The following is a 25,833-nucleotide window of genomic DNA, read 5'->3' as shown; positions in this document are numbered from 1 at the left end:
ACTTTATCTCACAAACCAGTGCCCTGCACAAATTATATACTTAAATGTGATCTGATTAAATTCTCAGTTGTCTCTGCACTGCAGGAGCTCTCCTAACACTGGGGAAAGCACAAAAGTTCCGATTCTACCACCCAGCAGAGGCTGCTATCCTGCGACAACAAAGGCAGGTCAGTGTGGCTGTGAATTCCAGGTTGCTGATGGTTTTGCTGTTTCTTCTTTGTCCTATTCTGTTGGACTGGGGAGGATGATGGCAACCTCATTTTGTCTTTTATCTTGTTCCAGGTTGGAGAGATTTATGGTAGTAGTGGCTCTTTGGAATGGCTGGACTTGGATGGAGATGTCACTGCCTCCCGGCTGAGTCTCTGCCCTTCACTTTGGAAGGACAGGTGAGAATCAGCTACTTGTACTGATGTGGAACCTCCTACATTTGCTTCTTAATCTATTACAATATACAGCAGGAAATGACTGGTATAGCAGCCCAGGTCTAAGTGAGGCCTGCTCTGAATCAACCTGGGCAAGTGATCTTATGATGCTGAACAACCTGCTGAGTTTATAGTTGACAGAAAAGTGGCCTCGACCTTCATTTCCTGTTTGATATTTCACCTTTCTTTATTACTGAAAGATGTATATACCATTTGATAATTCCAGTGGCCACTTTCCCATCAACAAGATTAAACTACGAAGTGTTTGCAGACATCTTGGATACTGCTTCTAAATTTACCTCTCTGCATTCCTTTTTAAATTCTGACCTGTGTATGAGCTCATTGTGTAAGTAAGTTAGCCTCCAGAACTTATGACTTACTCTGAATTTTTAAAGATATTATGTGACTGACAATCCTTTTTCTTCTCTCATAACCAAAAATCCAAAAGTATGCATAAGAGGTGCAGGAACTATAGGAACAATATGAAAATATTTTGGGGCTCTAATCCACTTCACCTGCATTTTAACTGCAAAACCTTGAGTCAGAGTTTTGTATGTGATTGATAGCAACTACTTTTCCACTTCATAGTCACAGTTCATCCATTTCTACATAGAATCCCTTTCCCTGGTCTTAATGCCTAATGGGTTTGGTATGGTAGTTCTTCTCTTCCAATAAGCCAGTGGCTTCTGTCTTTGTAATTTCCTATAGAAAATATCAGCAGGAGATTTAATGCCTGTGAGATCACTGGTGTCGGGAAGGAGACTGCTAAGCACCTTGAGCTCAGGGTTCTCAGCAGGTTCTGATGGCCCTTGGTCCCTTCAGAGGGATCCAGCTGCTCTTTCCTCAGGCCAGCAGCATTCAATGGCAGAGGAAGACAGCCTTGGGTCCAACGTTGGTAGTGAGAGAAGATGGACTGAGGGACAGTGGGAGCATGTACAGTAGGCAAGTCCTCATAGGAGGGCTGCTCAGGATTGAAGGATTCTCAGACAACGGTTTAATGGAGGATGATCCTAGAGTTGAGTGACTGAAGGCTTTTTAGGGTAAAGGGTAAGTTGTGAAGAGATGACACAAGATGACACAAGAACAAGGGGAACTCAGAACTGAGGCCAGAGCTCTTATTTTGTCAGTGTGGTCCCTCTTCTTTGTAGTGAAGTCTCAAAAGGAGACTTTGTTTTAGGTAAGGCTTTGACTAGGAAGATGCCTTGAAGATCTCATTTTCCCAGAGTTCAGAGGTTTACAGAGAGTAATACTGCAACGTAAAGAGCTGTGAATGTGGATGAGATACATTAGAGTTCACATCCCAGCCCTACGACATAAAAGTTGTGTGACCTCAGGCAGTTCACTGAACCCCTGAGCCCATTTCCTCACCTCTGAAGTAAGAATGTTGCCCTCTCTTTCCCAGGATTCTTGTGATGGGACTGAAAGAACGAGTGCATGTGCATGGTACTGTCGTGGCCCACAGCCCCTATTGCTGGAAGGGTCTAGGGACAAGCTTCCCGGGAAGGCTGCCTCCCTTTCTCTTTCCTGTCTTCCCATCTAACCAACTGGCCTATCCACCCTAGAGTACCCAGTGATCTTCAGCCTCTTCAAAGTCTTCTAGGGCTTTCCAGTCCCACAGACACTGACATGACCTTTCAGTAATACCAATAATGTTCCTTTTGAATTTCACCTTTATGTATATGTAGAAGAAAGGAAGTTCAGTGGAGCAGAGAAGGGAGAATAGGGGGAAGGAGGAGGACAGTGAGAGCATGAATCGTGGAGAGGAAAGGGGATTGAAATAAAATTGCTTGCATTAATGATTTTGTCAAAATGAACCCAAATACTATGTATAATGCTCTAATTTTTAAAATGTCCCTTTCATTCAGAGGACAGAAAAGGATTTCAGAATCAAGACCTCTCCAACCTACTGCCTTCACCATTCAACATCAGCTCTAGGAACTGGTAGGCTAGGCTGGTCCTGCCCAGCTACCGAAGCCAGCATCTGTATGACAATCCTGGTCAGGTTGTGTGATGTGATGCTCAAGCCTATGATTGGCAAAGGGTCCAGTGAGAGGAACCTGTAAGAGTAGAGAAAAACGCACATTGTCAGCTGGACTACCAGTCTGGATTTTTGGCTCTTGCCTTCGTTGGGCATGATTTCAAAGCCTCCCCTTATCCTAGGCTGGCTTACTGTCATTTTTCTATCTGGATGAGCACTTGTGGGAACTGGAGCCGACTTTAGAACCAAAGAAAATTGACCAGTCTGTCCTCCTTTTCTCCTTTGCATCCATGATCTGGACCAGAGAGGAATTTGTCCTTGAAAATTATTGCCTGTTGTCTTGGCATTTTCCCATTTGGAATTTTGAGGACACAGTCTAAAATGCTGTTATTGCCATTGCTGCCACTGTTGACTTAGTAAGTAGACACTACTGCATTCTGCTGCAGAAGCTGCCAGACTCTTCTGCAGCTGGGGAGGGCTGTCAGAGGGGAAAGCACAGAGGGTGCAGTGAAGTTATGGGATGCTAGAGTCACTGAAGATGAAGGGAAGTCATCTGATAGGGACAGAGGTCCTTTGGCTGGTGGGTAATGAAGCATTACCTTTGGTAATGTACCTGTATACATTAACATAAGAGATATTTTTGTTTTCAACTGCTTGCTAGGAGCTTGAATGATGTGCTTAGCAGAGGACCTCTCCTGGCTAATCCTGTGTGGTATCTTGGGTAAATGCACTATGTCTGTAGTGATCACCCCAGTTTCCCACTGCAGGTCCCATTGCTGCTATGAAGAAGGCTGTTGTAGCTGCTACTTTCATAGAGGAGGAACAGGGAAACTCTCTTCTAGGAAGAAGCAAATTGGAAATCTGAGGGCTGGGGAGACACCAGAGGAGGAAACTGAGTAACGTCAGGGAATCCAGAATACAGATCCCTCCCTGCTCTTGCATCTGGTAATCTGTGGGTGTGCCTCATGCTTACAGTTCAACCATTTCTGTGGTCAGAAAAGGATTAGAGTAGTAATACAGGCATGATACATATAAATTCATTTATAAAATGTTTTACATTAACTATTACTTCTATTTAGCATTAGCTGGTTTTCAGTTCTGGTTGCCATCCCTGGCCTTCTGCTTCACGTGTGATAGAGGGTACCTTTCCTCTTTCTCTATGTTCTATTGTGTATATTTGGCCTTTTGCCCACATCAGTAAGCACCAACCTTCTCCTGAGCCAAAGTGTTCATAACTTGGACCCATTACAGATTGAATTGCTTTACACCCCTTTCCCAGGAAAGAGACCATGGTGGTCAGTTTCTCTTCCCCTGATCTATTTATTCTACCTGTACACCCTTCACTGGCTTCTGAAGATTGCATTACAAAAATTTAATTTCTAGCTGGGCGTGGTGGTACATACCTGTAATCCCAGCCACTCTGGAGGCTAAGGCAGGAGGATTGTGTTCAAAGCCAGCCTCAGCAATTTAGTGAGGCACTTGGCAAGTCAGCAAGACCCCGTGTCTAAATAAAATACAAAAAGAGCTGGGGATATGACCCAGTGGTTAAGTGCCCCTGAGTTCAATCCCTGGTTTAAAAAAAAAATCTTAATTTCTTCTAAGTCACGAGTGGTGAATTTTTTTCCATAAAGAGCTTTGTAGAGGACTGGGGTTGTTGCTCAATGGTAGAGCACTTGCCTGGCATGTGTGAGGCACTGGATTTGATCCTCAGCATCATATAAATAAACTAAAGATATTGTGTCTATCTACGACTAAAAAAATTTTAAAAGAAGAAAAAGAGCTTTGTGGACCATGTGGCCTATAACATAGCTGCTCAATTTTTCTGATGTGACACAAAAGCAGCCTACCTTGGACAATACAAAAACAGATTGGCATGGTTATATTCAAGTAAAAACTTATTTTCAAAAAACAGGTAGGATACCAAATTTGACTTACAGACTATAGTTTGTGTACCTGTGTTTTAATATTGTCTATGACTTCATTCTGTTCCATAATGTGGTATGTTAGCTTTGTGTTACTATAACAAAATGCCTGAGACAATCAACTTTATAAAGGAAATATTTGGCCATGTTGACCTGTAATCCCAGAGACTCGGGAGGCTAAGGCAGAAGGATAACAAATTCAAGACCAGTCTCAGCAACTTAGTTAAGCCATAAGCAACTTAGGAAGACCCTGTCTCAAAATCAAAAGGACTGGGGAATGTAGCTCAGTGGTAAAGTGCCCCTGGGTTCAACCCCAGTATCAACAACAACAAAAAGATTTGTTTATCTGGTAATCTGTGGGTCTTATGGTTGGGCTGCCTCATGCTTACAGTTCAACCATTTCTGTGGTCAGAAAAGGATTAGAGTAGTAATACAGGCATGATACATATAAATTCATTTATAAAATGTTTTACATTAACTATTACTTCTATTTAGCATTAGCTGGTTTTCAGTTCTGGTTGCCATCCCTGGCCTTTAGAGGCTTCAGTCTATGGTTGGTCCTGTTGCTTTTAGACCTGTGGCAGCATAGTATATCATGGTAGGAGCACGTGACAGAAGCAGCCAGAAAGCAAAGAGAGACAGAAAAAGAGAAGCCAGAGTCCCGATATCTTCCTTCAAGAGCATTCCTCCAGTGATTTAACTTTCTTCCAGTTGACCCCACCTCCTGAAGGTTTCACTACCTCTCAATGGCACCATGGGTTGTGGACCAAGCCTTCAATAAGTGGACTTTGGGGGACAGTCAAGATCCAAACTATAGCTAAAAGGGTGAATCCCTTAGAATAACATGCTCATATTACTCGACACCTGCTTCCAGTATCAAACTGATAAACAAGCCTCTCCAAATCTTTGACATAACAACTTGGGAGTAGAGTGAGGACTGAGAAATGAGTAAAGCAAACCTAATTCGGGCTTTTTGTCAGCCTCTGGAAGAATCTGACTCTTCCCAGCAGCTCCCTTCCATCCCCATCCTGGAACTCTCATGCACTTGTCTTCTTTATTTTTATTTATGTATTTCTTGTCTGGTTGGTTAGTTGACTGAGATATGGGTCTTGCTCTGTTGCCCAGGTTGGATTTGAACTCCTAGTTTCAAGTGAGCCTCCTGTTTCAGCCTCCTGAGTAACTGGAACTATAGGCACCCACCAGCACATCCAACTTCATGCACTTGGCTCATTTAGAATCCTGAGTGACAGGGGTGGAGAGATACTCTGAGAAAGTATTTGAGGTCCTTATATAAAAGAAGAACATGCATGACCCAGGCAAAGGTTAGCAGTAGTTGGAAACTGTCAGCTTTCGGAGGAATTTTCTTTTCTTTATAATTTGTGCTTTTTAGTTATACATGACAGTAGAATGTATTTTGACATACATACATGGAATATAATTTCCCATTCTTGTGGTTGTACATGATGTGGAGTTACATTGGTCGTGTATTCATATATGGACATAGGAAAGTTGTGTCCAATTCTTTCTACTGTCTTTTGGATTCTCACTCCTACCCCCTTCCTTTCCTTCATTCCCCTTTGTCTAATCCAATGAACTTTTATTCTTCCCTCTCTCCCAACTTATTGTGTGTTAGTGTCCACATAACAGAGAGAACATTCAACCTTTGGTTTTTTGGGATTGGCTCAATTCACTTAGCATGCTGTCTCCAGTTCTATCCATTTACCAGCAAATGCCAGAATTTCATTCTTCTTTAAGACTGAGTAATATTCCATTGTGTATCTATACCACATTTTGTTTTATCCATTCATTTGTTGAAGGGCACCTAGGTTGGTTCCATAACTTGGCTATTGTGAGTTGAGCTGCTATAAACATTGATGTGACTATATCACTGTAGTTTACTGATTTTAAGTCCTTTGGGTATGTGCCAAGGAGTGGGATAACTGGGTCAAATGTTGGTTCCATTCCAAGTTTTCTGAGGAATCTCCATATTGCTTTCCAGAGTGGTTGCACCAATTTGCAGTCTGTCCAGCAATGTGTGAGTGTACCTTTTTTTCCCACATCCTCACCAACATTTGTTGTTACTTGTATTCTTGATAATTGGCATTCTAACTGGAGTGAGATGAAATCTCAGTGTCGTTTTAATTTGCATTTCTCTAATTGCTAGAGAGGTTGAACATTTTTTCATATATTTGTTGACCGTTCATATTTCTTCTTCTGTGAAGTGTTCGGTTCCTTTGCCCATTTATTGATTGGGTTATTTGGTTTTTTAGTGTTAAGTTTTTTGAGTTCTTTATATATCCTGGAGATTAATGCTCTACCTGAGGTGCAGATGGCAAAGATTTTCTCCCATTCTGTAGGCTCTCAGAGTGATCACGTAGGGCAGAATATAGCATTGCTGCAATTAATAATTCTTTGTAAATTGTTTATTTTGGTACATTTCAACACAAAATATACACTCAGGGCTAATCTTATTTCATCAATATCCACACTCACTCTCTCCCACTTGGAGCTAAACAAATCTATGACATGTTTCACCAGTAAATATCTTAGTATGTATCTCTGAAAGGTATGGTAGAGTCTAAAATTCACCCCCTATTTTGAGGGTTCTTCATAAGGATCAGCCCTGGATTGGAGACCAGCTGTCCTCTGGGTATTCTGCCACACACAGAGATATAGCTGCCTGGAAGTGATCTCTTCTCTGCATCAGTGGCTTTTTCTTGCCAGATCACAAAGGAGTTCTGTTTCAGGGGGTGGAGGTATAGTAGTAATCTCTGAACATTCCCTCCCAGTGTTTCTGGAGCTTCTGTTCTACTCAGTGTTTCACAAGGATTCTTAGCAGACACCTTTTTATTTATTTATTTATTTATTTATTTTAAGGACAGAGCTTCTCCATATAACTAGAATTTTTTTGTCTTTTTAAAAATATCTGTTTACTTTCCTTAGGATTTCCTTAACTGAAATGAATGTGTTTCTGTTAAACCCACAACTCTAAGAATATGCTAGTCTAATGACTGTTCTTCCTCCTGCACTGTGACATCATGAGCTGCCTGTGACACCATGCCTGTTTGTCCCAAGCCACCAGAAGTCTAAAGCCCTCTCTACCCTGTTGAATTCAGAGGCTCTCTCAGAGCGACTTAGACTGCCACCATTTTTATCCCGAGCTTGGTTTGCTTGGGTAACCCCACCCCCTTTTTTTCACAGGAGAATACTGGAAGAGCAGTGTGCTGAGGACCACCAGCCACTGAGGGATGGAGAGACATCCCACAGAGCCCAGATTCAGCAACAGCAGTGCTATGTGGAGGCCTTGAGGCAACAAATCTTAGCAGGACAGATTAGAGCTGAGAAGGAACTGAAATTCAGCCAGACTTACATCAGCCAACAGATTAAAGACAGTAGGTACCAACCATTTTAGGTGTCTGCCTGACCTAATTTTTCCATTGTTATGTTTCCATAACCTTTTATTTTTTTGGTGATTTGATATCATCTTTGGTGTTAGGTATTCTCTCCCTGCTTTGAGAAACCAGGGGCTCTTCCAAGGGGGCTGGAAGCAAGGAGGAAGCTAACTTCTTTATGGCTTCTCAGAATGCAGGCCTCCTACTCATTCTTTCTTACTGGCACACTTGTCCAAGTTTTCTGCCTGCCCTAGGGTGTGCTGACTGCTATACTGAAGCCTAGCTGTCTTTGTTTCCTTCCCTTGTTGTAAGGAGGCCCTGTAGCTTTTGCTCTGACACATAACCCTCGCCAGAACTTTTACTCTATACAGGTCCAACCCTGGTTGGAGATGTCTGATCCCAGGCAGCCATAGGCAAGGAGGCATGCACTGACCTTCTTTCTGGTATTTTTGGTTTCCAGACCAGCGGTGGCTGCTCAGAGAAGAGACCTTGCTGGCCAGCTTACAGGAACAGCAACAAGAAGACTGTGGAGCAGGGAACGAACTTGAGGCCTCTGTGGCACCTGATGCTTGGCTTCAGACAGATCCTGATGCTCCATCATCCCCACTGGTCCAAAAACAGAAGAGACTGGTGCAACTGCAGCTCCTGCGGAGACACGCTGTTCGGGCAGCAGAAGGAAACATCTGGCGTAAAAAGGTCTTATTCCAGCTAGACAGAATCATCAGGAAGCAGAGGCTTCTGGAGGCCCAGAAGAGACTGGAGCAGCTCAGGGCATTGTGCTGGTTCCAGAATGACAGCAGACACAAGTCCTCATGCTTGGTCCCCAACTCTAATGCCACAGTCCCAGGGCCTCGATGTAGAAGCAAATGGACAAGTTGCAGTGCTTTGAACCTCCAAAGGCTCTACAGCCAGCATTCACCCCACCTACACAGGTACAAGCCAGTGATTATCATGGAGACACTTGGCTAGAGTTTACAACCTTGTTGTCTCAGCAGTGTTCTTTTTTTCCTTAAATATTTTTTTAGTTGTTGATAGACTTTTATTTATTTTTATATGTGATGCTGAGAATCAAACCCAATCCCTCACATGTATTAGGTAAGCGCTCTACCACTGAGCCACAATCCCAGCCCCAGGCAATGTTCTTTATTACCTAGTACCTCAGTTTCCTCAGTCATTAAATAGAAAAAAAATCTGTTTATTCCTCTCTTCCTCATCACTTTTCTTCTGGCATCTCTTCTTTTTCTGTATATCTTTTCAGATTCAAACTTCTGCCTTTTCCCTCCCCTCTCAGAGCAGAGGGGATACCTCCTAGTGATACCTTCTTTCTTTTTAAAATATATATATGTGTGTGTGTGTGTGTGTGTATATTAATTGTAGGTGGACATAATACCTTTATTTTAATTTTTTATGTGGGTGCTGAAGATCAAACCCAATGCCTCACATGTACTGAGCAAGTGCTCTAACACTGAGCCACAACCCCAGCCCCAGGGTATCTTCTGAATAAGGATCTCAGCCTCATTTTTCGTCCGCTCTTCAGACCCTGAGTATCCATACATACTTCATATGTCCTTCTCCACCTCAGTCTCATCCTGTCTCAGACCAGACTTCTTTATTTCCACATGCTGCCTCCTCCTTCCTTACCTCCTTGCCTCGTTGATAGAGCTCCCTGAGTCAGACAAGTAGCACACGCTTAAAATTCCAGCTGCTCAGGAGACTGAGGCAGGAGCAGCACAAGTTGGAGGCCAGCCTTAGCAACTTAGCAAGACCCTGTCTCTAAATAAACTAAAAGACTGGGGATGTAGTTCAGTGGTAGCACACCTCTAGGTTCAATCCCCATATGGCAAACACAACAAACAAAAAAAAGTACCACCATACACATGAGAGAGCTTCTTGACTCCCCCTCCTACCTGGTAAGTGAGCTCTTTCTGACTCATAGGTTTCTTTTTTTATTCTTTAATATTTTTTTTCAGTTGTCAGTGGACCTTTATTTTATTTATGTATTTATATGTGGTGCTGAGAATCGAACCCAGTGCCTCACACATGCTAGGCAAGCACTCTACCACTGAGCCACCACCCCTGCCCCTCACAGGTTCTTATTGATCTTCCTTATTTCTTTCTCCTTCACTACCTATGTGCAGGAAGTGGGGAGAATGTGCTATCTTCCAGACTCCTTGAAGCAAGGACCTGTGTCTTATTCCTCTTTGTATCCTCAAGGTCTAGCACAGGATCTTGCCCATAGGAGGCTCACAATTAATGTCTGCTGTGTTAACTCACCTCTCTGACCTTTAGAGTAGAAGCAGGCTTTTTTCTTTCAACTTTTTACCATGGAAAATTTTCACACATACACAAAGTTGAGAAAATAGTTTATGTATCATCCACATTCAGCAATTATCAAGATTTTTCAGTTATCTCCCCACCTTCCTGTTTTTTGAAGTATTTTAAAGTAACTTCTAGACGTTATATCATTCCAACCCTACATCCTTTAGTAGACACCTCTAAAAATAATGGAGTATTCTTATAACCACAATGTCATTATCACACTTACCAAAATTAAGATTACCTGATATAATCTTTAACGTAGGTCATAAATTTCTCAAGTTGCCTTAAAAATATCTATTTATAGTTGTTTTTTCAAATCAAAATTAAATAGAATTTAACACTTCATGTGATTGTCATGTATGAAAGTTTCTTTTATTGACTATTTTTGTTTTTATTTCCTCATATCATTGATTGGTTAAAGAATGTGGGTTGGTTCTGTAGAATGTACCACTTTACAGATTAATCTGTTTGATTCCATTCATTTAAATTGTTTCTCTTTTCCTCACCTTGCCTAAAGGTGTGCTTAGATTCAGTTTAACGTTTTTATAAGATAAATCGGAAAACAGAGTATATTTGGAACATCTGGGAGACCCAGGTCTATAGTCCAGTTTTCTTTTATACCTATTGTGTTTTTCTCTGACCCTAATTCTCCGGCTGTAAGGCACAGTGACATTGAGCCTGATTTTTAACCTCTTTCAGAGTAAACTAAGTGGAACTTTATATTCCTTCTGTCAACAGGGTGTAGGGCACCTCTAAATTGTTCTGAGATGATCTTCCTTGTCTTCACAGGGTTTTTCTAAATTGGGATCTCTCTACTATGTTACCACCTATGCCTGACCCTACTCATCACATATCAGAGAAAACACCATCAGAATATAATTTTCCCCAGCCTGCTGCTTACCCTCCAAGTACAAGGTGTCTCTGCAAGAATGGCCTCCGTTCCTCAGGCCTGGAGCAGCTCTACACAGCCAGAGGAGCCTTCACCAGGAAGGGAGCCTCAACTTCACCCACCTGCTTCACTGTGAGCAGTGAGTCTGTTGACATTCAGGAAACAGAGAGAATGGGTAAATGGCCCTGTCGGATGGTATCCCAGGGCTTAACAACTCTGTGCCAGTCAGCTAACATGCTAAAGCCAAGGAATGAACCAAAGACTCTAACCCCTACCTCCCAGACCAGAAAGGCTAAGGGACTAGTGGACTCCGGCAACATACAAGCTGGGTGGCAAAAAGAAGAGAACCGTGGGATCCATGAGGCTGCTAAGGGAACCAGTTGCGGTTTCTCCTATCCCCATAGACCCAAGCAGGCAGCTGAGCATGGAAAAATACCCAAGGCCTTTCAGGCAGAATCCAAACCACCTTCTCCAAACAGGACATCGAAAAGACATCAGAGGGTGCGGGCAGCTAGGGTCAGAGACATTGCCAAAAATTCTTCTCATTTGTCTAATAGCAGTCCTTTGAAGAGACAATGCAGTGTAGAGGATCTAGACACTATGACTTCACTTACAGATTCCAGCCCCGTAGTGGATTGTGCCGAAGAAAAAGAAAATGATTTATCTGACACAGATAGCAATTATTCAGTGGATTCTCTCTCCTTTGTCTATGCTAAATCCTCATTGTTGGAGCTACTGAAGCCAGAGGACCCTCAAGGAAAGTGGGATCACCCAGAGCCAGAGAACTCTGAAAGTGACAACAGCCAAATATCCGAGGACTCATTGGCTGAGAAGGGGTACCAAAGCCCACAAGAAAGTCCTCGGGTCAGTCTTCCCATCAAAGACCATGTTCACCCAAGGACCCGAGCTGGAACCTCTGCGCAGGACTTTACCACATCCTCAGACTGTGGTCTCCTTGCTCACAGGAGCTTTTCCTTGGATAGTCTAATCGAGGTTGAGAAAGAACTGGGGGAATATCAGCAGGGGGTGACTTTTCTTGATTCATCTGATGAGATGCCCACAGAGACTTTCTGGCACCTGCAGAACTCCATTCTGCCTATAGTAGACCAGAAGGCAACATGCAGACCTGGGTCCATCTATCACAGAACAGGAGCTATGCTGAATGCCATCCTGCCAACGAGCAGTTCATTTTACCTCAATCCTGAGTTCCAGCCCCATTGCAAGCAATCTGAGTCACAGGTGGGGGCAAGCTACTCTGAACCAACCGACTCTCTCCAAGGCATACAGGTTTCAAGAGAGAGCCCGCTGGTGTCCATGGATTCCTGGTTTTCCTGTGACTCTAAGATCAATCCCAGTTCTTTATGTTCAAGTCCTAATGTCCAGGAAGTTCAACCCTGTGGTGAGGAGAAGCCTGGATACTGGCTAAATATTGGAAAACTAAAGCCCTCGGGTACAGAAACAGTCCTCCAACGTAGCTCAAAATTTCCCCAAGGCAATACTGAACTGCCCTGCAATGCAAGAGTTGTGTACCCAACCTCTACTTCTGATACATCCAAGCTGTCACTTTGGGAAACTCAAAACTTTCTTCAGCCAGGAACTGATGGCAGCTTTCAGGGCATAAGTATCACTGATACAACCCAACAGGACAGCTCCGAAGTTTCCCATGATTCTAGTGTGCCAAGTGTGCTAGCTCCCTCTGCCACCTCATTCATTTATGTAGACGGTACCCATGAAAGGGACTGGCCTGCTCTTCAGCAGAAGTACCTTCTTGAACTCTCTCATCCTGTTTTGGAGGCCATAGGAAAGCCCAGACTAGCTTTCCCCTGCCCTGAGGAAGACTCTAGTTCTTTAGGAGAAGCTTCTGGAAAAGGAGGAGATACTCAATTGTCAGTTGGTTCTGGGCTATCCAGCAATTCAAATTCCAACAACCTTCCCATTCATCTATCCAGAATCAAGCATTTGAGAGCAGAGAAAGAACAGAACAGTTCGAGTGCCAAATTAGAAATGACTTCAGATTTCCCTAGCACTAGTGAGAAAGAGGTGAGTTGTAATGGAGCTTATTCAGCAGACTTAGAATCATTAGCTTCTGGATCAGAGAACAAGATACCAAATTCCATGAAAAAAGCATGTGAAATCAAACAGAATAATCTGAAAGAGTATTTTCAGGGTATCAGGAAACCTGGACTGATAACTTCCTCTGAAGAGCATTTCTTCCAGAATAATGCTTGTCGCAATAACATCAGTGTAGCCACCAAAACAGACCGTTGGCCCCAAGGCCAGGCTCCTCTCAGAAAAAATAATGCAGTTTATCCAGGGCAATTAAGTCAAAACAGCCACCACCACCTGCAGAAAGAAAAGGTAGACTGCCAAGAGAGCTCTAAGGAAGTAGTTGGAAGACACACAAATGTTTCCTTTGCCTTTCCATCAGGTCCAGAGCTGTACCTCCACTCTGCTCCCTGGAATCCTTTCCCATCTTCCCTGCAGCCACCTCCCTTGGAAACATTCTACATAACCAAAAGCAGGGATGCCCTGACAGAAACTGCCTTAGAGATTCCAGCTTACAGAGAAGTACATGTCCCTTCACCACCCCCCAGAGAAGCCTGGGGCTTTGGTTACAACCACCAAGACCTCCAGGAAAATTGTTTGAGGAATAATTTGCCAGTAATGTTTCAAAATCAAAATTCCAAGATTGCCTCATCTCAGCAGGTCACAGCAGAGGGGCCAGTTGATCTGAATACCAGGGAAGTTTTTGGAGAGTTAGGGAAATGTGCTGGAAATATTAAAGAAGAAAGTCATAATTCAGTTTATGTGTTTGTTACTCAGAACAGACACTTTCTCCCTTCTACCAGCACAGAACTATGTGAATCTGAAAATCAAATTGGAATTTTAAATAAAAAGCACAATCTTCTAGCACTGAAAGAGGGAGAAAAGGCCACTAAGCAGTCTCATTGCAGTGTTTCTTTAGATAGATCTGTGTCTGGAAAGCCTTTCTTTTTTGTTGATGGGTCTGGAGCAAGTGGGGAAGAAGAGCAGAATCAGAATGCAGTCCTGCAGCAGATTCAGGCCTGTGATACAAACAGACAGATTCCTTCTGGAGCCAGGTCTGATTTTATCTGTAAAACAACCAGTGTAAGCCTTGAAAAGGATGTGCCAGGGGAAACTGCTGTTTCTTCCAAGTTCAGATCAATGCATCGTAGAGTAAGCAGCCACATCCTCATGGCCCAGGATGAGAGTCTAACCCAAACGTGGGAAGGGAGGAATGAAATTGGGCTTCTTAGAAAAACTTTTCATCCCAAAGACATCTCAGAAGAGTTTAGGCATCCAGGGATAGAGTCTACCTATGAAAGTTTTCAATCAGTTACATATGCTCAGGAAAGAAACCCAAGTGAATGCAAGGGCCCTGGAGGGTCACAAGAAATATCAAACTACAAAGAAGAACCTTTAGGAAAGAAACAAAATGAAAGAATTAATAACACTGATGAAATGGCTAGGTTAATTAGAAGTGTAACGCAGCTGGAAAATGACATCTTAGAAATTGAATCCAAGCAGAATAAGCAGCTTCATGCTTCCCCCATACCAGGAATCAGTAAGGAGTTTGTGATCCAGGACCAAAGAGACCAGGAAAAGGATGACCATGTTCTGAGGCCAAACAGCTCTGGAAACCATTTGTCCTTCAAGAATCAGCCATCTTCTCCAAGACAGGCAGATGGTATTATTTTTAATGAGAGTGGAACTAGGGAAATGGAGGTTATCAGTACTACTATGGATGATCCTCAGGTACAGAGAATCACTCTGAGCACCTTCATGTCAAGGGAATGTGTAATAGAGAGTCAGTCTATAGGAGAGCACACCCACCCAGCTAGATTAGACAGACCTGCCAGGGACACATGTGATTCTTTAGAGAAAGACTCAGCTCACAGAGAGTCCACCAATACTTCTCTTCACCCAGGGAGAATGAAAACCTCAACTAGAACTCTGTCCTTGCAGCCCAGGCCAGAAAGGTCTGAGAAGGATGGTGAGCTGGCAGATGCATCAGCAAACTCCAAAGAGCAATCTTGGAACTTAGGAAGTCTTAAAGAACTGGAGACTATGAAAGGTATTTTGGAAAGCCAAATTGTCAGACATCTAAGTAGTTCCAAGCCAGAGGGACCAAAAGCTCAAGGTAAAGTTGAAGAAATGGTCATGCAAAAGGAAGGAAGCCCACAGAATGAAAACAATATGGTCTTATCAACTCAGAAACTTCCTAGTGCAAGTCAGCACCATATGGGCCCATTTTTCAGCCAGGAGACCGTCTTCCCATTACTGAGCCAGACAGATTTCTCTACAGCTTCTCACCAAGAGCTGAGCAATACCTTGCCCTTGCATTCTCCAAGTCTGCCAAGAAGTTGTCTTCATTCCCTTGATACTGAAGAAGGCATTTCTTCATTTGAGTATGTGCTGGATTCCACAATACTGAAAATTCATAACAATCCCTTGGTAACTGAAATAGATTATCAGAACCAGAGTGGAGAGTCCAGAAGCCACAGCCCTCAGGGAAATGATAGAGGGGGCTCCACCATGGAACACTCTGCTTGGTGTGGATCTGTGATACGTCGAGCCATGGGATCTCATGGTCAGTCTAGTGCTCCAGAGAACATTCCCCTAGGGACAGAGGACAGGATAACAGCAAGCACCAGCCCTCAACACCGACAAGAGGAACTCAGAATCACTTTGATGGAATTGAGTACCCAGGAAGGTTTTGGTTCTGAAACTGAGACACCTGTACCAAAAGAAATACAAGCCCATTCCTTGAACAGCATCTCTAGACAGCTTGAAAAGAGGGTCAGCTTCCCCTTAGAAGAGGACAGTGACCGAGACCAAGAGGCCAGGCAAAAGGCAGAGAAGGAATCTGAGAACCCAGGCTCCCCTACCAGCAGGGCTTATTTAGCACCTGTTTCCCTGCCTAGGGTGCCTGATCCACAGCCCAGGCAGTCGGAGCATTCTGTATCTGTATCCATGTGCCTGGCTATCTTGGAGGAGGTCAGACAGGCAAAGGCCCAGAGAAAGCCTAATGACTTTGTGACTTGGGGAACAGTCCTTCCTTACTATGAAACTTCACTAGAACCTGAGTGTTCTTCAGGGGCCACTGGCAGGCCTCAGGGTAAGCAAATGGATCAGTTAGTGTCAGATGAGACCAGGAAGGAGGGTGAAGCAGAGGGATTGCATGTGGCATTTCTGTCTACTGCACCAGGACATCTGCTGACTGATGATGGGAAATCGCAAACCACACCGCTCTGTGAAAACAGCTTTCCATCTCTGCCTAACCCTGAGACTAACAGAGGACCATGGCCTCCTTCACAGGCTTCCTCTCATGTTGCCCCTGCGCTAGGCAAAGGGCATTGTACTGGAGAACTGAGATATGTCCTTGGAGCAAGTGAACAGTTTACATATCACCCTGGTTCTTCTGAAATCATAGAGAAAAAGAAAGAAGTACCCAGAACACCTTCCTATGCTGATCCTTTGGCCTTCAATGGACTTTTTTCACCATCTGTGGAGGGAGACAGGAGAGTGGAATTAGAAAGAGTGGTGTCTGCCTTTTCTTCTCAGGCCCCTTGTGATGATTTCGGGTTGATTCTGCATGAACAGACCCAGTCAGCTACAGGGGATAGTACAGAGGACATGTCTCGTGAAAGTTGGGACAGCAGCCCAGAGCACCAGGAACTTAAAACTCGAGGCACCACATATGAAGGAGGCTTGGGTAACGTCTCTGTGAGTGCACAGGAAAAAAAAACAACCCATTTTGAAAGTCAGCCTGTGATCTATAATATTCAGAATACTTCAAGCTGCTTAGGGCCTAAGCAAGATCATGTCCAATGCCGTGAGGTTTCTAGTGACTCAGAAGAAGGGAGAAAAAGTCCAAAACAACATGCTGTTCTGCCTGGAGGCCTGGGAAGGGATGAATTGGAAGCTCCCACACAGCAGCCTGGGACGTGGAAGGGGAGTGTTGGGTCTGGGCTGGCAGAAACCTGTATGTTTGGCAGCACAAATCCCAGGCCAATTCCATTGCAAGATCAAAGACCTAACCCAGATCCCAGGGGACTTGAGGACAAGACCCCATGCAGATGCCCAGAGGAAACCAGAGATCCCCTTGTCTTCTCAGGGAATACTGAAGGCAGCAGGACTCTCAGTCCATCTAGTGGGGAGGAAGAGAGCAGAACTGTTCCTTTTCAACAACCCTGCAATTCTGAACTCATTGCTACTCATACCTGTTCTTCCCATTGTTCCACATTACTGTTTTATAGAGATGGTGACATGGGGAAGGGAATTTCTAAGGCTGCCCTACATCCTATCCACCTACCCTTCATAGTAGCTTCCAGGGCCTGTGAAATGGGTCAGATAGGAGAGAGCTCTTCCAAGGAACCCTATGTACTCTTGGCACATGGCCTTGAGCCCAAAGGCTTTAATATGGAACTTGGACCAATAGACAGTCCCACTTTTGAACCCTGTACTACAGAATCTGTCCTATCTTCAGCTCAAGGTCGTAGCTCCCTTTCTACCCCTGATGTAAGGACAAGTTCCCTCAACCACTCAGCTGCTGAAAGAAGTTCAAGGCCCATAGGGAATCCCGAGAAAAAGGTTGCTGAGAAAACTAGCCCAGAACTTGAGGTTGCCCCTTTCCCAGCAGGCATGTACTCTGAGCCACTGAGGAATCTGAAAGAGAGCTCTGTAGGTGGCCAGAATGAGCAAGTGTCTCAAACTAAGCCAGAACCACTTGGAACAACTCACACACCACACACCCTGAATTTAAGTGAAGGGTCAGTTGAAAGTGAGCTCACGGTGGAGCCACAACTCAAAGAGTTAAGAAAAACCATCAGATGCCTTTCAGAAAAGCTACAATCTTCCAACGAGTCCAGGGATCAGAATTGCTTGAACCCCGCTGCCAAATTTGTAACAAGGTTAAAACGTATCTGCTATCCTCAGGTTGACAGTCTTTGGGAGGAGGAAGAGCAGCAGAGAGACCAGGCTTTAGGAGGTGGTGAGGACCCTGTCCAGGACAGGAATTCCTTACCCTCTAAGGAAGGTGATTTGGACAGCTGTTACATTAGTAGTGCTAGGACAGAGGAGGTGGCTGTAACCAAGACTTCCATGTCCCAGACTTCCTTATCAACCTTTGAAGACCTAGCTTTTGTGCCTTTGGAGCAAAGTAAAGTTCCACAGCCTGCTACCCAGAGGCCTAGCCAGCCCTACTCTGGTAAGGAGCAGCTATCTCCCCACCATAAGTGCTCACTTCCTGTGATTGCAGTCTTCTCTGGCCCCAAACACTCCAAGTCTTATCTCAGATCTCAGTTCTCTGTGGTCAGCTCATCTCGATCTCTTCAGGAGCTGAGCATGAGTGTGGAGCCTGGTTCTCCTACAGATGAAGATGCATTGGAGCCTAACAGATTGTGGAACCCACATCTTGAGAGCTATTCCTTAGAAAAGCAGGTGTCAAGAACATCTACAAAGGCTGAGGATTGTAGTCAGAAAGTTTCATCTAACTTGAACAATGACCCTGCTGATCACAAGCCCCTGAAACCTATCACCCCTCCATACCCAACGTCTTCCACACGCTCATGCATGCCAACCCCTAATTTAATGGCCAACTGGATGTCTAGTTCTTTGGAACAGGCCCAACAAGCAAAGCCAGAGAAACTGAGTGTCCAGAGTAGGCCAGAGAATTGGTGCTCTCAGATGGACAAAGAAATGCTGCACTTTGACTCCAGTGACATCAATCCTTACATTCTGCCCTGGTGTCCAGAGGAACCTATACACATTGGTTGGAAACAATATGTGTTTGGTAGTACAGTTGATGTCTCCTGTACCCAGAAACCCCATGGCCTGATATCATCAAATGTGGCCAGGAGTTCCAGCATGGACAGTGGCCTAGAAGAACAGAGCTCCCCTTTCCACTCTCACCTCAGCACTTTTGCCAAAACTCAGGACCTATCAAGCACACATGGCAGCATTGATAATGTCCAAGGTTCAAATGAGGCCTGGGAAGTATGCAGTTCCTTGTTTCCCTTCAAGGACTCCCACATCCTTTCAGGTCGTGAAGGAGTAACCTCCACTTTGAGTCCTGACAAGACAACCCAGTTCAAGGGCCCCATTGATGAAGCAGGCTATCTGAGGAGTGAGCTCCCGCTGGCTGAAGGAAGTTCTGCAGGTCTCCTTGATGAGATGGTGCTGCTGTATCCATCAGAGGCAGAATGCCCTGTGGGACTGGCTGGAACAAATACCTTTGAGCAAGGCACACAGACCCTGGGCTGTAGGCTCCACCAGAGCTGTGCCAGCATCTCCTCTGCTCAGCTGGAAGCCAGTACAGGGTCAGCCTCTGACCTGGCCTCTTGGACCAGCATGCATAACTTGTCTCTCCACCTCTCACAACTCCTGCACAGTACCTCAGAGCTACTTGGGAGTCTTTCCCAGCCAAGTGTGGCCCAGAAAGAGCAGAGCACCAAAAGGAACACCCCAGTTGAGGCTCCACAGGCCCTTATGACGGATGGTACTACTCAGACCACTGTGGATGAGGGAAGCCAGACTGAGCTGGTTTTACCCACTCTGTGCCTCAAGACCTCAGAGACCAAATCTCAGGAAGTCAGTGTGATCCTTGAAGAGCTGGGCTCAGATATCTCAGCCAAGTCTCAACAAAAGGGAGATGTCCCAGGGGCACTTCAGAGGACTGAGGCCGAGGAAACAGCATGGAAAATGGCAACACCCCCAGATCTTCATGAAGAAAGCACCTACCACACGCTGCAGAGCCCTCTAATATCCTCATCCCACAAAAGGGAAGTTCTGCCCAACCTCCTTCCTATAAGCCCACCAGCATCTCCCAATGCTTCCCTGCCTCCCAGTTCCCAACCAGAGGAATCTTCTTGCATGATTGTCAACAGCCCCAACTGCAGCCTCTGTCTTACCCCCAGCCTCTTCCCCAGTACTTCAGGGGGGTCCACTCAGGAACCTGAGGTCCAGGAGAAGTTGAGTCCAGGGAGTGCCTTGATGGTAGACAGGGCCTCTTCCCCAATCCTCACATTTAGTGCCAGCACACAGGAGTCAGGTCTGCTCCCAGGTGCCCTGAGTCTCTCAGCTCCCTCTGATTATGCTCTTGAAGGCCACCAGAAGCTTGATTCCAGCCCAGACCTTGTTTGTGGTGCTTCAAGACCTCCAAAGGGTAATTATTCTCAAAGCGCTGATGAGTCAGGTGGTTCCCAGAGAGTTGAGAGTCTGGGTAGAGAAGGCTCAAGTCACTTAGGAAGGAGTAATGGGAAGTCATTCCTTGAGTCAAGCTCCCCTTCCACCTCACAGCAAAGCTCCAGAATCCAAGTTAGCTTTTTAGGGCAACCTTCTCAGCAGCTTCAGCCCAGAGCCACCACTGAGGTCCAAAATAGACTGCCACCTCTACCACCATGGGACAAGAGCCAGAGGCTGGCCAATAGCTTTGTGCCTGAAGAGGTGGCTTCCCAGGGCACAGCCTGCTGAGCCCTAGGGGGCCAAGTCAGTGGCAGAGCAAGCCAGAAAGTGGAGGCGAGAGTTCAGCACTTCTGGTGGAGCCACAGCTCCCTCTGAACCTCACCTCTTCGTGGAGAAGCCTCCAGCACCTCAGCCCCCACCCTGTCTCTGAGTTGACTGACACTGCAGGGTTTCGAGGTTCCAGTGTGGACCAACCTCAGGTTTGCCAACCTGAGGGGATGCTGTGCCCCATTTCGCAAGCATGCATTGCTCCCCAGCCCCAGCATTGCAGCATGAGGGACCCTCCAGTACATAATGAATTTAGTAACTGGGGTGGGGTTCAGAATGGCTCTCTTGAGGAATTGGGTGTAAGCAAGGAGCTGGGGGCCAGCACTAATCTCAGCCCTGGGGAGCAGATTCAGAGGCCCCCACAACCTCCTGATGATAAGAGCCAGGATCCTGAGTGGTCCCAGAGGGAGCAGATTCCCCTACAAGTTGGAGCCCAGAAGCCGTCACTTAGCCTGGAACTCACAGAAGCAAAACTGCACCATGGCTTTGGGGAGGCAGATGCACTGCTTCAGGTGCTGCAGAGTGGAACAGGGGAAGCACTTGCTCCTGAGGAACCTATGATGTCCACCTGGGAGGAGCTCTATGCTAGGTAAGGGTCCCATCCTGGAGGTCAAGTGTGGGCCAAGGTGAAAGAACCTGAGAAAGCTAATAGCTGATTTTTCCCTCTGTCCTTGCTCATTGGGGATTTTCCAGAGGGGATCAGAGAGAACTTTAGGGGAAGGACACTCATGGACAATTTCATGACTCAATTTCATTTTGTTGTAGGCAAAAAAAAGCCATCGAAACCCTCAGGAGAGAGCGGGCTGAGCGACTTCAGAACTTCCGTAGGACAAGAAGCCCCCCAAAACAACTGAGCCTCCTGCCCAGTAGGGCTCTCCCCACCCAGGATATTGACTTGCCCAGCAGGCGCCGAGAATACCTACAACGACTGAGGAAGGATGTTGTAGAAACCACCAAGTAAGGGTGGTACCCTGAACCCTGCAGGGAGCAGGTTCTGTGTGGTAGAGGGGATTGTGGGGAGCAGGAACTGGAGTTTTAACATTGTGGAAGGCCCTGCATGCCTGTGGTCAAGTTGAAGTGAATGTGGGAGACCCAGGCAAGGAAAGAATAGTGTATATGAGGGAATGGGGTGAGGAAGGGGTTGGGCAGAGAAGTTATGGGAAAGTATAAACAGTGGCTCTGACACAAAGCAAACCTGCAGACCTGGACCTCGGAAGGGCTTGTTCCTCTCTGTCCAGCAGCTCTCCTGAAGATATAAAATCAAATCATGACCCTGTGGGTAAAGGGAGAATGGGATCTTCTAGAACATGGCATCAAGCTAGCCTTGGGTGGGATGGTCAGGGCTGTTATGCACTCACCATGTTAGAAGATATCTTTCCGATGTGTGATCTTCCATAGAAGCCCTGAGTTGGCATCAAAGTCTGCTCACTCACCCTCTGAAATTGATCTAATGCTGCGCAATTATCAACGGGCCCGTGAGGAGGCCAAGATGGAAATTGCCAAGGCACGGGACAGATTGCGGGAGCGAACTGAACAAGAGAAGCTGAGAATCCGTGAGCAGATCATCTCCCATCTGCTGAGGGTGAGGAATGGGGTGAGCCTCTGACTTCAGGATTGACTGGAGCAGACCTGGAGACTTGGGGTAGCCTTCACTGTGGCTGACTCTGAGTCTGAGGATATAACTCTTGGAGGAGAGCCTGGACCCCTTGGTGCCAGCTCAAAGCTGGACTGACACACACACACTCTCTCTCTCTCTTTCTCTCTCTCTCTCTCTCTCTCTCTCTCTCTCTTAGTTATATATGACAGGATAATCCATTTTGACATAATTATACAAGCATGGAATATATCTTGTTCTAATTTCAGTTCCTAGTACCTCTCCTTCCCCTTCCCTCCCCTCACTCCCTGCTCCCTTCCCTCTTGATCTTTCTGCTATCTACCCAGTTATTTTTTTTATTTATTTCTTGTGGGTGTACACAATGGCGAGATTCATACACGTCCATAGGAAAGTTATGTCAGATTCCTTCCACTGTCTTTCCTTTTCCCATCTCCCCTCCCTTCTCATCATTCTCCTTGTCTACTCCACTGAACTTCAATTCTTCTTTTTTTTTAATCTTCCCTCTATTGTGGGTTAGCTTCCACATATCAGAGAAAACATTTAACCTTTGGTTTTGGGAGGGAATTAGCTTATTTCACTTAGCATGATAGTCTTCAGACCCATCCATTTACCAGAAATGTCATAAAGTCATTCTTCTTAATGGTCGAGTAATTCTCCATCGTGTATATATACCATATGGGCTTTATCCATTCATCTGTTGAAGGGCACCTAGGTTGGCTCCATAGCTTAGCTATTGTGAATTGAGCTGCTATAAACATTGATATGGCTGCATCACTATAGTATGCTGATTTTAAATCCTTTGGATATATACAGAGGAATGGAATAACTGGGTCAAATTGTGGTTTTATTCCTAGTTTTTGGTACTGAGGATTGAACTCAGGGGCACTCAGCCACTGAGCCAGCCCTATTTTTCCATTTTATTTAGAGACAGGGTTTCACTGAGTTGCTTAGTGCCTCACTTTTGTTGAGGCTGACTTTGAACTCATGATCCTCCCTGCCTCAGCCTCATGATCATTCCAAGTTTTTTTGAGAAATCTCCATACTGCTTTCCAGAATGGTTGTACCAATTTGCAGTCCCACCAACAATTTATGAGCATACCCTTTTCCTCACATCCTCACCAGCATTATTGTTACTGTTTTCTTGATCACTTGGGCTCACTCTTGACATCCTCATCAGACCAGGCTCCTATCCTCAGGTAGTATGTAGTCAGGGTGTGGGAGCGGCCATGGCGTGAGGTACTGGGGATGGCTTATGGGAGCCATGGCAGGAAGAGATGGTTTGGGAAAGGAAATGTGGGTGGTAAGGGTGCATCAGGAGCTGGATGATGATGATCTGTTCTTCTCAGGAAGAGGAAAGACTACACACCTTGGCCAACTCCAGCTCTCTGTGCACCAGCTCCAATGGAAGCCTCTCCTCTGGTGTCACTTCTGGTTACAATAGCAGCCCAGCTCTGTCAGGCCAGCTCCGGTCCCCAGAGAGTGTGGTGAGTGGGTAGATGTGGGGAACAATTCAGGGGCCAGGACTGCTGAGAGGGGAGTTTTGGCAGGACCTTGAGGCCACTGCTAACATTAGCTTTTCCTATGAGCTATGACCTTTGATCTTCCCTTAGTTGTACTTCCTCTCCCTCTGTTTATTCATTCATAAATGAATGTTTATTATGTATTCACTGTTTTAGGATGCAGCAGTGAGCAAAACTGTTTCAGGGATGGAATCCTGAGGCACTCAATCACTGAGACACATCCCCAGCCCCTTTTTTGTATTTTATTTAGAGACAGGGTCTCACTGAGTTGCTTAGCGCCTTGCTTAGGCTGGCTTTGAATTCACGATCCTCCTGTCCCATCCTCCTGAGTCACTGGAACTACAGGCATGCACCACGGGATCTGGCCAAAACTGTTGTCCTTAAACAGACTGTTAGAGGGATAAACAGCTTATCTGCTGGCTAATGTTGCAAGAAATTATTTGGAAAAGTGATGCTAAGCCAGGACAAAATAGAGGATCTGACCTACTCTGCAGGGTCAATAAAGATAGCTCATGTAGGCTGAGACCAAAAGGCTGAGTAGTTTATGTAAACAAAGCTGTGCTGCTGTTGGAAAGTTGTTCACCCAGCAAGTGAGGCCTTGAGAAACTAAATGGAGTACATTGTGGCTGGAGTATATAGTGAAATGGGCAAATGACATGAGAAAGGACTAGAAAAGGCCAAATCATATAGACTATATTGAGAATTCTGGCCCTTTTTTATTAAAATATGTTTAGTTTGTAGATGGATGCAATGCCTTTATCTTATTCACTTATTTTTTTATGTGGTGCTAAGAATTGAACCCAGTGCCTCACACATGCCAGGCAAGCACTCTACCACTGAGCTATGACCCCAGGCCCTCTGACCCTTTTCTAATCCATCTGATAATAACACTCCCTTAAAGTGACAGAAAGCTATTGAACTTAGCAAGGTCCTCAGCAATTTAGTGAGACTGTTTCTCAAAATAAAAGGGGCTGGGAGTGTGGTTTAGTGGTTAAAAAAAAAAAAAACTGTTCAAAACCTTTTAAAAGGAAGTGTTTAAGTAGAGGAATAGAATGATAGGATTGGAAGAGGAGGAGGCAAGAGCAACTGTGGGAAGACCTGAAAAAGGTCCGTGGCAAATTTGAGTTAGAGGTGGTGATTGCTTGGGTTTAGGGCACTGCCAGTGAAGATAAACAGGTGGTGGACATAATGGGGAGAGCATCTGCAGGGCTTGGGTGTCAGAGGAAGTGGGAGACAGGGGTCAAGAACGGCACATGCCTCTGACTTGAGCAACTGAAGGGATGGTGGTATCAATGGTGACAAGAAACACTGGAGGAAGACCAAGTTTTGTGGGGAAGATTGTGAGTTTGATTTCTCCTTTATTAAGTAGAAGCTGTGAGAAATCCAGTTGTAGCCGTTAGAATCAAGTAGGCAGTTGGAAATGTAGATCTAGAGCTCAGAGTAAAACCTGCCTGAGGATAAACATTTGAAATTCACTTTATAAATAAAACTTCACATGGTAAAGAGATAATCAAATAACAACAAAGGGCATGGCTTCAAGTGCCTCTTTCAGTCCCCTATTTACCTTCCCAGAAGCAGTCATCTTATCCCAGTTCAGTTTATATTTCCAAAGATACCATATACAGCTATGTAAACATGTGTATCTTTTGTAAAGCACATGAGTGGAAGCATACTTTACCCATTTTCTTTGCTTTTTCCCTTAAAAATATCTTTTATATATTACTGCATATCAGCAAATTTGTTTCTGACCTTTTTTTTTTTTTGGGTGGTTCTGGGGATTGACCACAAGAGCACTCTACCACTGAGCCACATCCCCAGCCCTTTTCATTTTTTTTTTTTTATTTTACTTACTTACTTATTTATTTAGAGACAGGGTTTTGCTAAGTTTCAAAACTTGGGATCCTCCTGCTGTGGCATCCTGAGTACTGGGATTATAGGTGTGTACTGCTGCACCCAGCCTGAGTCATTCATTTTTAACAGCTGAGTAGTGTTTTATCCCTTACTACTTTTTTTTTTTAAAGTGTGATGTTTTCTATAGAAAATATGTTCATATAGTAAAAAAGCAAAAAATATATGTAAAAGTACATAGGGAATCCCTGCTCTCACTTAACCTGGTCCTTTTCCATCTAGGGAAAGCAGTGTGGTTTTTTGGATGGATCCTGATAGAAGTCTTTATACATACTGTTCTCTACCTTCCCCCACCCAGTGTATCCTGGAGTTTTTTTCTATTTGAGTATGTGGA

The 25,833-nt window shown here is 44.9% G+C and overlaps 2 protein-coding genes across 2 annotated transcripts in view; both read left to right on the top strand.

Moving 5' to 3' along the window:
- The window catches only part of Stard9 (StAR related lipid transfer domain containing 9), a 73,909-nt gene extending 53,349 nt beyond the window's left edge, over positions 1 to 20,560 (top strand). The window contains exons 13-17 of the mRNA XM_047542423.1: positions 85 to 167; positions 283 to 386; positions 7,524 to 7,714; positions 8,175 to 8,646; positions 10,823 to 20,560. Of these exons, the coding sequence (XP_047398379.1) occupies positions 85 to 167; positions 283 to 386; positions 7,524 to 7,714; positions 8,175 to 8,646; positions 10,823 to 20,417 (10,445 nt within the window). The 3' untranslated portion in view covers positions 20,418 to 20,560. The remainder of the gene's footprint in view (positions 1 to 84; positions 168 to 282; positions 387 to 7,523; positions 7,715 to 8,174; positions 8,647 to 10,822) is intronic.
- The window catches only part of LOC124978241 (stAR-related lipid transfer protein 9-like), an 18,644-nt gene continuing 13,300 nt past the window's right edge, over positions 20,490 to 25,833 (top strand). The window contains exons 1-4 of the mRNA XM_047542425.1: positions 20,490 to 21,045; positions 21,222 to 21,413; positions 21,855 to 22,038; positions 23,418 to 23,555. Coding sequence (XP_047398381.1) covers positions 20,627 to 21,045; positions 21,222 to 21,413; positions 21,855 to 22,038; positions 23,418 to 23,555 — 933 coding nt within the window. The 5' untranslated portion in view covers positions 20,490 to 20,626. The remainder of the gene's footprint in view (positions 21,046 to 21,221; positions 21,414 to 21,854; positions 22,039 to 23,417; positions 23,556 to 25,833) is intronic.

Source organism: Sciurus carolinensis, chromosome 2, assembly GCF_902686445.1.
Source record: "Sciurus carolinensis chromosome 2, mSciCar1.2, whole genome shotgun sequence".
Taxonomy (NCBI): Eukaryota; Metazoa; Chordata; class Mammalia; order Rodentia; family Sciuridae; genus Sciurus; species Sciurus carolinensis.
Note: the sequence above shows the minus strand (reverse complement) of the source record. Positions and strands in the feature narration are given on the sequence as shown.